Source organism: Silurus meridionalis, chromosome 20 (assembly GCF_014805685.1).
Source record: "Silurus meridionalis isolate SWU-2019-XX chromosome 20, ASM1480568v1, whole genome shotgun sequence".
In the NCBI taxonomy this organism is placed as follows: Eukaryota; Metazoa; Chordata; class Actinopteri; order Siluriformes; family Siluridae; genus Silurus; species Silurus meridionalis.
In genome coordinates, this window is record NC_060903.1 from 10,460,001 (window position 1) to 10,473,072 (window position 13,072).

The 13,072-nt window shown below is 39.5% G+C and overlaps 1 protein-coding gene across 1 annotated transcript in view; it reads right to left on the reverse strand.

Annotated features, from left to right (window-relative positions):
- The window catches only part of sdhc (succinate dehydrogenase complex, subunit C, integral membrane protein), an 11,304-nt gene extending 8,787 nt beyond the window's left edge, over positions 1-2,517 (reverse strand). The window contains exons 1-3 of the mRNA XM_046877031.1: positions 2,265-2,517; positions 1,167-1,217; positions 836-937 (exon numbers count right to left, since the gene is read on the reverse strand). Of these exons, the coding sequence (XP_046732987.1) occupies positions 836-937; positions 1,167-1,217; positions 2,265-2,281 (170 nt within the window). The 5' untranslated portion in view covers positions 2,282-2,517. The remainder of the gene's footprint in view (positions 1-835; positions 938-1,166; positions 1,218-2,264) is intronic.
- Between the last annotated feature and the right edge of the window lie 10,555 nt (positions 2,518-13,072).

Here is a 13,072-nt window from a genome sequence, read left to right on the forward strand (position 1 = left end):
TGCTCACTTCATTTTTGCATTTATTTATGAGAATATTATTTGACATCATTTGGACCATGATGAAATAAATAATGACATGCAATTTTAATTAATGAATTAATAAAAAATAATGCTATTAATTACTATATAATTTTACTTTTACAGTGTACATTTTACATTACATTTGGGCTGTTTTTTGTTTCATTGTTTTTGTTGTTTTGGCAAATTTCCCACTGATAAAATGCACAAGTGGTTCAGGGGATATATTTTTGGAATAAAACAGATGTTTATCTCAGGTCTGAACAGGGCCTATTAGAGGGTTCATTTTGAGGAGTCACCATGGACAGCCATGAAGGCCTCTGCGTAATTATCCAGTTCCACCATTGTACCACTGGCATGGCACTTGCAATCCATCCTATACTAATTACTGTAATTTTTTAACTAAGCAAGAAGCAGCAACCACAGTATTCAAGGGCACAAAAAGTTTTACCCTACATTTCTTACCAGAAGTGACATGCCACTAGAAATATGAATTGCAAAAATGTTCTGCTCAGTCGTTCCCAGTCGCATTTTTCACCACATTGGACAAGCTGTTTCAAAATTCTACTGCCAATTATTATGTCATCTGACACATCCAGAGAGTTGTAGTACATAAAAAAACTTTTAACTTGATTTTATCACATTTGTTTACAGACACTATACAATATAAATTCAAGATGCAAATGTGCAACGAAATAATATATTTTCAAATTGTCTTTGGGTTCTCAACTTAAAGTACCCCAATAATACTAGACTAGGTCTATTCTTTCAGCTAGAAATTGTGAATATCAGTATGGTCTTGCACTTATACACCTACCTATAAATGGTTACATGAGGAGAAATAGGTCTGCTGAGTCGAGTGTTTTTAGCCCAGAATTTGTCCATTTCCTCTTTTGCTGAGGTTCCCATGGGAACAGCACTGCTCAGACACAATACAACAAAAATAATATGTGATGATCATAAATCCTGTGGTCATATAAATGATGCCGAACATACTATTAGAAGAAAAAAAAAAAAAACATTTATTTGCATTTTCATTGTTTTTTATTACTTTAGCACCTTCATATTGTTTAAAAACAATCCTATCCAGTTTTCACAAAAAAAATAAAGTCTACTGGGACGGACGGACACACACACACAATACTTACTGCCTGCAGAGTTGTACACGTGATGAATACAGACCCTGTCGGGCTGCCATCCTAGAATACAAAGAATGCCAGAGGTGCAACAAAAAAAATCAGCAACTGAATTGATCAAAATCATACAATGTGTGTTGCACTGTTGGAACTTTATTACATTTACATTTGTGGCATTTAGCAGACGCCGTTATCCAGAGCGACGTACAAAAGTTATTAGAATTTTATTCTTCATCTAGTATTATTTATTCTCCTCCTGTACAGATAGCATAACTCATCATGAATGAAGGATGAATTACAAACCAGTAATAAAACAGAATAAAAACAAATATTAAAAAATCTGGGAAAAAATTATGAAGCAAAGTATTTGAAAATGTTCATATACTTTTAAATATCTGTCATCTGATATGATTTTTTGTGTCTGCATTGTTTGAATACAGTTGCACAATAAGTAAAACATTTAACCTTTTGGATTAACTAAGGTGATCTTAGATGATTAGATGACACCCTTTATTTTTATATTTGCTGTTTATATCCGGTCCAGAAGTAAAGTCTCCTACAGGTTTGTTACTACCATAAATGAAACTTTGAATAGTTCTATATTCCCTATACTGAATATTACTTTCCTAAGTAATATCCTTATCATGGATCTAGGGATTGGTTAGTGATTGTGCACAGAGGAGAGAACAAAGTTAAAGTCAAGGTCGATATGAAGAATCGAGCGTAGCTTGATGAGGAAACTGCTGAGTTTTTCCAACTTCCCAGAAAAGCGAAAACGTCCCCACGAGCAAGTCAGAGAAGAGTCAGGATCTAAACTTGCTAGTCAGCAGACATCAATATTAAAACAGAGCTATTTCTCCCAACACCGCATACTAATATTAAACACGCAATAATACACACCATTACTACCAAATACCATTTACTGTTTATATAATAACTCACTACAAATGGTCATTAATAAAACATTGCCTATGTAGCCAGCGCGCATTCGCAAAACCACCAAGTGTCTCTAAACCTCACAGACAAACATTAAAACAGCGTTGGTGTGTGTTTAATTTCGGAATCTTAGCGATGGAATATATTTAAAATAATAAGTCACCAGACACTGACCTTAGAAGTAACGCCATGTTTTCGGAAGTCAGGAAGTGACGTCAGCGGATGTCGGGGTGATGTCGACTAACGCAGATTTCGAGCAGCTCTACGTGATCACGCTGATCTTCGCCGGTAGCAGGTTGCGTTATTTGTCTGATGATGGTTCCATTTGCAATACGCAGTGTAGCAAACCCCCAGCCAGACAATGGTGAAGCGTACTGATGTTTCAAAAAGCCTTTATTTTGTGTTCAGCCGTCAGCCTTTTCTTTGGGAAACACAAAATCTACCTTTCCTTGATGAAAAACCTTTTCTTAGTGAAACACCGTAAGAGCTACAGAACAGATAAATAACAAATAATACAATCAGCTCTTACAAACATAAACATAAATAGCCATTTATAAGAAACCCTTTTGTGATGTCACACAATGATGTCACAGATGTGACAGTTTTAACAACACATTAAAACACTTCTTCACAGTTAAATAGATTAACCCACATATTAATGCATATACACATTAAACAATCAAACACCTTGTTCCCGTTCCAGCGAGGTGCTTAATTATCCCTTACTTTCCTTAAGAACCTTGTACGATTTCAGAGCATTTTAGCGACATGACTTTCCTTTTCCATGTGTGCGTCACACTAACTAGTGGGGGCGGAGTTAAAGGACCATACCGTATGGGGGCGGAGTTAAAGGACCATACCGTATGGGGGCGGAAGAGACCAAACAAAATGGAGCTCAAAAGGATTAACTTATTTACTCTTTTCTTAGAGTTAGGTCCCCTGGTGGTGTAGTGGTTAAGACGTTACACTCCCACCAATCATGAGCGAATAATGGGACGTATTAAGCACAAATGATTTCAACTGAAAATTACCCTTCCGGAACCCGTATAAGGACTAAGACAACTTATGCCAAAGTTGGAATACTTAGCAACGACTATGTACTATTATGCACTATAGAGGGAAGGAGCAGATTTAATTAGACTCCAGCAACAGAACAGGCTTCTGGATTGGGCGCTCAACTTCTGACAACTCGTGAAGACGCTCCCCTTTCTTGCCAAGCTTACGGTCACCAAGCTGGAGTTTAACTCTCTGTACAAGTCCATCTTTGTCACTAGTGACTTTTGAAACTCTACCCAATCTCCACTCATTCCTCTGCAAATCCTCTCCTTTTAGGATTACGATATCTCCAACTTGTAAATTCCTTCTTGGAGCATGCCAGCGCTGTCTAAGAGCTATGTTGGCGAGGTATTCCTTTCTCCATCGAATCCAAAACTGTTCTGCAAGGTATTGAACATGTCTCCAACTCTTCTTGCCATACATATCTTCCTTGGCAAGCTGAACAGCATCTTCAGTGTTTTCGACACTTGCGAGCCCATCGTCCACATAAAGGTCCCTCATAACAAATCTCAAGCCTTGAGGGTAGATGTCACGATTCTCCTTAGCTAGATTTAAGTGGAGAACTCCACTTAAGTTGTTCAACATGTCGGGCCCAGAGAGGAGGTGATCATTCAAGCTTGTTCCTTTGTATCTGGCTGAGCAATCAAACACTACACGAAGTTTATCTGGCTTCTTCGCGTGATGCACACCATGATGGGGAATGTACCATCTCTCCCCTTCACTCCCACCATCATTGACCTGCTCAGCATCTCCCTTCCCAATGACTTCCTCCAAGGACTCAACATAATGTTCCTTATACCTTTCATCCTGTTGTAATTTCCTTTTAAGGTGAAGGAGGCGCGTTATAGCTGAGCCTTTGTTGTCAGGCAGGCTGGGTCTGGTTTTGAAGGGCAGAGGCATTTCATAATGTCCAGACACATTTTTCCTTATTCCCTTATCCAGTATGTTAAGGAATGTGATGTCATCTTGTGACACAATTTTGCCATTCATTGCCATCTTTGAAGTCGGACTCTAGAACGCGAATGACGTCGGTAGGAGTTAACGGAGGTAGCTCTTTAACTGTAATTCTGTGACACAGATGATGTGTGCTCAACGCATCCTGGGTTTGTAGTGAGCGCCCTACAATACTCCATCCTAAATCAGTCCTTACAGCATAGGGTTCCTCGTCGTCTCCTAAAAGGACCTTTCTTGGTGCCATAGCTCTTGAGCAGTTGTAGCCGATCAAAAGACCTACTACTCAGTCCTTCAGTGGTAGTATTTCATCCACTATTTCTGCCAGATGACTCCATTTTTTAGCCGTCTCACAAGTGGGAATGTGAGAGCGGTTGACAGGTATGCAGTCCTTTGTATAGGTGTCTAACTACAGTGCCCCTCTTTTAAGTTGCAACGCCCCGTCATACAGATGTTCCCTCTCTCACTCAGCTCTTTCAAGACAACATAGCCTTAAATAGGCTTCCTGTTCCTGAGCCATTTGTCTTCAATGGCGATCCCATACAATTCATTGAATGGAAGGCAGCATTCACTTCACTCATAGACCAAAGGGCAATCACGCCAGCCGAAAAACTATACTACCTAAAAATGTTCATTGGTGGCCTAGCACGGCAGGCTTTAGATGGCAACTTTTACCGAAATGACAATGAAGCATACCAAGACGCATGGGACAAACTAAATCGTCGCTTTGGCCAGCCATTCGCCATTCAGAGAGCGTTTAGAGAGAAGCTCACCGGCTGGCCGATAATTCCATCGAAGGATGCTGAAGGACTGAGACGCTTCTCAGATTTTGTGAATGCTTGTCAAGATGCCATGCCTCATGTCAAGGGTCTCGACATATTAAACGACTTGGAAGAAAATCGGAAGCTCGTTCACAAACTACCAGACTGGGCAGCTTTACGCTGGAACCAACAAGTCACGCAAAGCCCAAATGAGAATCAAGAATTCCCAAGTTTCAAAGAGTTTGCTCGATTCATGTCAGATGAAGCCGAGATTGCTTGTAATCCCATTACGTCCTTTCATGCCCTTCATTTGTCAGATTCTATCACTGAGAAGAGAAACCTCAGAGTGTTGAAGAAAACCAAAGCTAGTGTTTTTACCACTCAAATATTCACTAATAATGAAAAACACAAGTCAGAACAGTGGAAAGTTAAGGTTTCGTGTATCTTTTGTCAAGATAATAGACACCAACTACATGCATGCTACAAGTTCACTAAGATGGTGTTAGTTGAGCGACGCAACTATATAAAGGAGAAGAAACTCTGTTATGGATGCCTGAAACCTGGCCACAGCGTGAGAGACTGCCGTCATCTTCTTTTCTGTGCCCACTGTAAAGTAAAGCATCCTACAGCCTTGCATGATGACTACTATAAAAAAAAAGAACTATATCAGAACCAGAAACAAATCAAAGCGCTGCTGCAATGTCACTCAGTGTAGCAGGTGAAGGCTCATCAAACACATCTATGGTGATACCAGTATGGGTTTCATCTAAAAATGATCCAACCACTGAGAAACTCATCTATGCACTACTCGACACTCAAAGCGATACTACATTCATTGACCAAGAAGTGAGTGATGGTCTTAATGCTGACAAGTATCCAGTGAAACTGAAGTTGACGACTATGAGCGGCAGGGATACGGTGATCCTGGCGAAGGTGTCTCTGGGCTTCGTGTTAGAGGATATAGTTCTGCAGTTCAAGTCGATCTTCCGGTCACCTATACAAAGGACTGCATACCTGTCAACCGCTCTCACATTCCCACTTGTGAGACGGCTAAAAAATGGAGTCATCTGGCAGAAATAGTGGATGAAATACAACCACTGAAGGACTGTGTAGTAGGTCTTTTGATTGGCTACAACTGCTCAAGAGCTATGGCACCAAGAAAGGTCCTTTTAGGAGACGACGAGGAACCCTATGCTGTAAGGACTGATTTAGGATGGAGTATTGTAGGGTGCTCACTACAAACCCAGGATGCGTTGAGCACACATTATCTGTGTCACAGAATTACAGTTAAAGAGCTACCTCCGTTAACTCCTACTGACGTCATTTGCGTTCTAGAGTCTGACTTCAAAGATGGCAATGATGACAGCAAAATTGTGTCACAAGATGACATCACATTTCTTAACATACTGGATAAAGGAATAAGGAAAAATGTGTCTGGACATTATGAAATGCCTCTGCCCTTAAAAACCAGACCCAGCCTGCCTGATAACAAAGGTTCAGCTTTGACACGCCTCCTTCACCTTAAAAGGAAATTACAACGGGATGAAAGGTATAAGGAACATTATGTTGAGTCCTTGGAGGAAGTCATTGGGAAGGGAGACGCTGAGCAGGTCAATGACGGTGGGAGTGAAGGGGAGAGATGGTACATTCCCCATCATGGTGTGCATCACGCGAAGAAGCCAGATAAACTTCGTGTAATGTTTGATTGCTCAGCTAGATACAAAGGAACAAGTTTGAATGATCACCTCCTCTCTGGGCCCGACATGTTGAACAACTTAAGTGGAGTTCTCCACTTAAATCTAGCTAAGGAGAATCGTGACATCTACCCTCAAGGCTCAAGATTTGTTATGAGGGACCTTTATGTGGACGATGGGCTCGCAAGTGTCGAAAACACTGAAGATGCTATTCAGCTTGCCACGGAAGATATGTATGGCAAGAAAAGTTGGAGACATGTTCAATACTTTGCAGAACAGTTTTGGAGTCGATGGTGAAAGGAATACCTCGCCAACATAGCTCTTAGACAGCGCTGGCATGCTTCAAGAAGGAATTTACAAGTTGGAGATATTGTAATCCTGAAAGGAGAGGATTTGCAGAGGAATGAGTGGAGATTGGGTAGAGTTTCACAAAGACGGACTTGTACGGAGAGTTAAACTTCAGCTTGGTGACTGTAAGCTTGGCAAGAAAGGGGAGCGCCTTCACGAGTTGTCAGAAGTTGAGCGCCCAATCCAGAAGCTTGTTCTGTTGCTGGAGTCTAATTAAATCTGCTCCTTCCCTCTATAGTGCATAATAGTACATAGTCGTTGCTAAGTTTCCAACTTTGGCATAAGTTGTCTTAGTCCTTATACGGGTTCCGTGAAGGTAATTTTCAGTTGAAATCATTTGTGCTTAATACGTCCCATTATTCACTCATGATTGGTGGGAGTGTAACTAACTCTAAGAAAATAGTAAATAAGGTAATCCTTTAACTCCGCCCCCATACAGTTAGTGTGACGCACACATGGAAAAGAAAAGTCATGTCGCTAAAATGCTCTGAAATCGTACAAGGTTCTTTAAGAAAGTAAGGGATAATTAAGCACCTCGCTGGAACGGGAACAAGGTACTATGTTTGATTTGTTTAATGTGTATATGCATTAATATGTGGGTTAATCTATTTAACTGTGAAGAAGTGTTTTAATGTGTTGTTATCACTGTCACATCTGTGACATCATTGTGTGACATCCCAAAAGGGTTTCTTATAAATGGCTATTCATGTTTATGTTTGTAAGAGCTGATTGTATTTTTTTGTTATTTATCTGTTCTGTAGCTCTTACGGTGTTTCACTAAGAAAAGGTTTTTCATCAAGGAAAGGTAGATTTTGTGTTTCCCAAAGTAAAGGCTGACGGCTAAACACAAAATAAAGGCTTTTTGAAACATCAGTACGCTTCACCATTGTCTGGCTGGGGGTTTGCTACACGCAGTACCGAACAACAGTGTCTATTTAATACAGATGCAACATATATAAATAAGACACTACCAGTTTATATAATAACATTTAAGTGTTTAATAAAACATGGATGTTACTGTATGATCCCTACTTCAGTTTAATTCTCATTCTATTGTAATAGGTGTTATATAAAATGACACTGACGTGCATTGATAATCTGATGTGTGCACATAACTAAATAAAAATATATTTTTCAGGCAATCTGCAATATATTATACCAAATGTGGTTAGAACTCTATCTGTCTGTCTGTTACTAATGTGGAGGGGTGTTTTCTAAACAGTAAACCTTTTGCAAAAAAAAAAAATAATGCTAATAAATAAATGCTACTTCTTCTTCTTCTTTCGGCTGCTCCCATTAGGGGTCGCCACAGCGGATCATCCGTCTCCATACCACCCTGTCCTCTACATCTGCTTTCTCTAAATCCACAAATACACAATGCAATTCCTTCTGTCCTTCTCTATACTTCTCCATCAACATCCTCAAAGCAAATAAGGCATCTGTGGTGCTCTTCCTTGGCATGAAACCATACTGTTGCTCACAGATGGTCACCTCTTCTCTCAGCCTGGCTTCCACTACTCTTTCCCATAACTTCATGGTGTGACTGATCAACTTAATTCCCATGTAGTTACTGCAAGACTGCACATCTCCTTTATGTTTAAAGATTGGTACCAGCACACTTCTTCTCCATTCCTCAGGCATCTTCTCACCTTCCAAAATCATGTTAAACAACCTGGTCAAAAACTCCACTGCCATCTCTCTTAAACATCTCCATGCTTCTACGGGTATGTCATCTGGTCCAACCGACTTTCCACTCTTCATCCTCTTAATCGCTGCTCCCACTTCCTCCTTACTAATCCTATCTACATCCTGCTTCACCAACTCCACATCATCCAACCTTCTCTCTCTCTGATTTTCCTCGTTCATCAGCTGCTCAAAATACTCCCTCCACTGTAGTGTAGTGTCCCTAATGCAGTGGTCCCCAACACCCGGGCTGCGGACCAGCAACAGTCCTTGGGTCAATTGGTACCGGGCCACACAGAATGAATACATAACTTACATTATTTCCGTTTTATTTATTATCTGATTCTGATGTTTTATTATGAAAAATTACCGGATTCGCTCCACCACATGTGTCCATGACTCACTCTTGATGCATGTCAAGATGCTTACCTCGGTCACATGTCTTACCTACATCCGCTACCTTCTTAAAGGGGCTGCTCCGGCCGGTAACACATAATACATTACTGCTAAATTAAAACCCCCAAACTAGCAAAATGAACAAAAAACAACACAGTGGATTCACGTTTATTTAGAAAATACCAGTTTTTATGCCGGTCGTATCATTTTATTTGGTTGTATTTATTCGCCACACATTAAAGCCCGGTCCGTGAAAATATTGTTTGACATTAAACCGGTCTGTGGTGCAAAAAAGGTTGGGGACCACTGGCCTAATGTACAAACTCGATTCCAAGAAAGTTGGGACACTGTACAAATTGTGAATAAAAACAGAATGCAATAATGTGGAAGTTTCAATATTTTATTCAGAATACAACATAGATGACATATCAAATGTTTAAACTGAGAAAATGTATAATTTTAAGGGAAAAATCAGTTGATTTTAAATTTAATGGCATCAACATCTCAAAAAAGTTGGGACAAGGCCATGAGTGGCATTCACTCTTCTTTTTATAACAGTCTGCAAACGTCTGGGGATTGAGAAGACAAGTTGCTTAAGTTTAGGAATAGGAATGTTGTCCCATTCTTGTCTAATACAGGCTTCTAGTTGCTCAACTGTCTTAGGTCTTCTTTGTCGCATCTTCCTCTTTATGATGCGCCATATGTTTTAAATGGGTAAAACAAATGTTTTTAAATGGCTGAACTGCAGACTGGCCATTTCAGTACCCGGATCCTTCTTCTATGCAGCCATGATGTTGTAAGTGATGCAGTATGTGGTCTGGCATTGTCATGTAGGAAAATGCAAGGTCTTCTCTGAAAAAGATGACGTCTGGATGGGAGCACATGTTGTTCTAGAACTTGGATATACCTTTCAGCATTGATGTTGCCTTTCCAAATGTGTAAACTGCCCATGCCACATGCACTCATGCAACCCCATTCCATCAGAGATGCAGGCTTCTGAACTGAGCACTGATAACAACTTGGGTTGTCCTTATCCACTTTAGTCCCGATGACATGGCATCACAGTTTTCCAAAAAGAACTTCAAATTTTGATTCGTTTGACCACAGAACAGTTTTCCACTTTGTTGCAGTCCATTTTAAATGAGCCTTGGCCCAGGGAAAATGCCTGCTCTTCTGAATCATGTTTAGATATGACTTTTTTTTTGACCTATAGAGTTTTAGCCGGCAAGGCGAATTGTGGAAAAGGTGGATTGTGTTCACCGACAATGTTTTCTGGAAGTATTCCTGAGCACATGTGATTTCCATTAAATTAGCATTCCTATACGTGATGCAGTGCAGTCCAAGGGCCCGAAGATCACAGGCATCCAGTATGGTTTTCCGGCCTTGACCCTTACGCACAGAGATTGTTCCAGATTCTCTGAATCTTTGGATGATATTGTGCACTGTATGATGCATGATGATAACTTCAAACTATTTGCAATTTTTCTCTGAGAAACTCCTTTCTGATATTGCTCCACTATTTTTTGCCAAAGCATTGGGGGAATTGGTGATCCTCTGCCCATTTTGACTTCTGAGAGACACTGCCACTCTGAGAGGCTCTTTTTATACCTACTCATGTTGCCATTTGACGTAATAAGTTGCAAATTGGTCCTCCAGCTGTTCCTTATACGTACATTCAGTGTTGTGCTAGTTACTAAGAAATAGTAGCTAGTTACAGTTACTAGTTACTTCATTCAAAAAGTAACTCAATTACTTTGTTGATTACTTCCACCAAAAAGTAATGCGTCACTGTTAAAAGTAACTTTTTAGTTACTTTTTTAAAGAACGTTATTTAATGTTCCCATTAATGCCCTTTTATGCGTTATGGTCTATTCAAACACAAAACTGACTTAAACACAAAGTAATTTTTAAACACTATTTTATTTAAGTCAGACCAGCACAAACTGAATATATCACAAGGATTTTTGAAATAAATAACAAAACAAGCTGAATAATATATTCACAATCAAAAACTAAAGTGGCTTCTGCATCACAAAAGCTGTTGTGTTGAGCTCTTAGAAATGTACCTTTCACAGCTTAAGTATGAAAACTATCAACAAGGTACAACATAACACCGGGTTAGCTTCTAGCTTCGTCACAGCATGGAGTTTCTGGAGGAGCTTCGACAGATTGGAGTTGCTGCTATTGCAGTAGATACGACCTTCGAACCAGAAAGACACAGTTTACATTTGACTAAAAAGTTTTTGTCTTTATGCTCAACTAAAGTGAAATAATGAGCATATTTCCACTTTGAGAAACTCGTCTTGCTCTTGCCTTGATTTGCCATTACTGCTGCACAGACCTGAATAAACGAAAACACGCCCACAGTGCATCATCTTCGTGTTTACAGTGGTTCTCATCCACCAATCCTACAATGCGTCGCTGCTGTAAACAGGTTAGACTGTAGTCTACACTTCAGTCAAAATTAATTAATTTAAAAAGTAACGTATGGTAACGGTAATGGAGTTACTTTATTTAAAAAGTAATGCGTTACAGTATTAGTTACTGTCAAAAGTAATTGCATTACAGTAACATTACTAGTAACGCGTTATTGCCCAACACTGCGTACATTAACTTTTCCGGCCTCTTATTGCTACATGTCCCAACTTTTTTGGAATGTGTAGCTCTCATGATATCCAAAATGAGCCAATACTTGGAATGACATTTCAAAATGTCTCACTTTCAACATTTGATATTTTATCTATATATTATTGTAAATAAAAGTTTATGAGATTTGTCAATTATTGCATTTCTTTTTTATTCACAATTTGTACAGTGTCCCAACTTTTTTAGGTTTGTACCTCATTTATGGCAGTGGCCGTGTCTGGCTAAGATGGAACATAAACAGCAGTAACTAGGACTGAGGTAAACCAATGAAAAATATTTAAGAGGTCACCCATGGAGTAAGTGGTTCAAGACCCTGTTTTTACAGTAAAAGGGGGTCTTGTAAGTCTACATGAGTTATCTCCAATTGAATTACTGTATTAGTGAAAGCTTTGTACAGAAATGTTTATTTGTGATCAAGAGCAAAAGTCCACACATTGAGGTAATAGTTTTTAATACTTTCAGTGTAGATCAGGTTCTATGTAACTCTTTGATGCTACACAAGGAGTTGTGATCTAAACTGTGGTTTAATGATCTAAAAGAGGCTATACGTTGCAGATATACCGCTAGATATTCTATGGAGAGAGATGATCCATGCTGCTCCTGCACTGCTGGTTTTTGAAAGGGATTATCTGGAACTAAAGCTGAACCTAAAACATACCGCTACCCTGGAGAACCTCTACCTATTCCAGAGAGCATCTTTTGCATCTATCTTGTCATAATAACATCTCAGAACTACATTTCTTCACCACCACTGAGCCCCTGTCTGACCTCTTCCCTAAATCTCCCACTACAGTCTTCCTCCTTCAGTTTCCACCATGGAGTGGAGTGGTAGATTAGTGGTTAAAGCGTTGGGTTACTGATCGAAAGGTCAGGGGTTCAAGCCCTGGTATCGAAGAACGAATTTTACTGTAATGTATATGTGACAAATAAAGGCTATTCTATCTTATTCTTCTTTCATTCTTCACTCTCCTCATCTTCTTCTTCAGCTCCAAAATCATCCTACAGACCACCATCCAATGCTGTCTAGCTATACTGTCCCCTGCCAACACCTTACATTCTCCAATCTCCTTCAGGTTGCATCTCCTACACAGAACATAGTCCACCTGTGGAAAATTACAAAGTCTGTTGTTGCAAAATATAGTGCACATATGCCCTGGAGTATTCCAGAAAGTAGAGTCTCAGTGCTGTCAAAGTTAACCTAATAGTGAAATCCAAAATGGCTGGTATAAAGATTAGAGTTTTTGGTTATGGAATCAGTTGGATAATGTTTTATTAAAAAAACAATTGATAATGAGGGCAATATTATAGAGAAGGTAGTTTTGGCACCTTATAGCTTCAGGGTCCTGGTTTGATCATGATCTAAGGTTTGTATTGAATTTCTGTGCATGTTCTTCCTGTGTCTGCATGGGGTGATGATAAATGAGTGAATGAAACAGAAACCAGATAA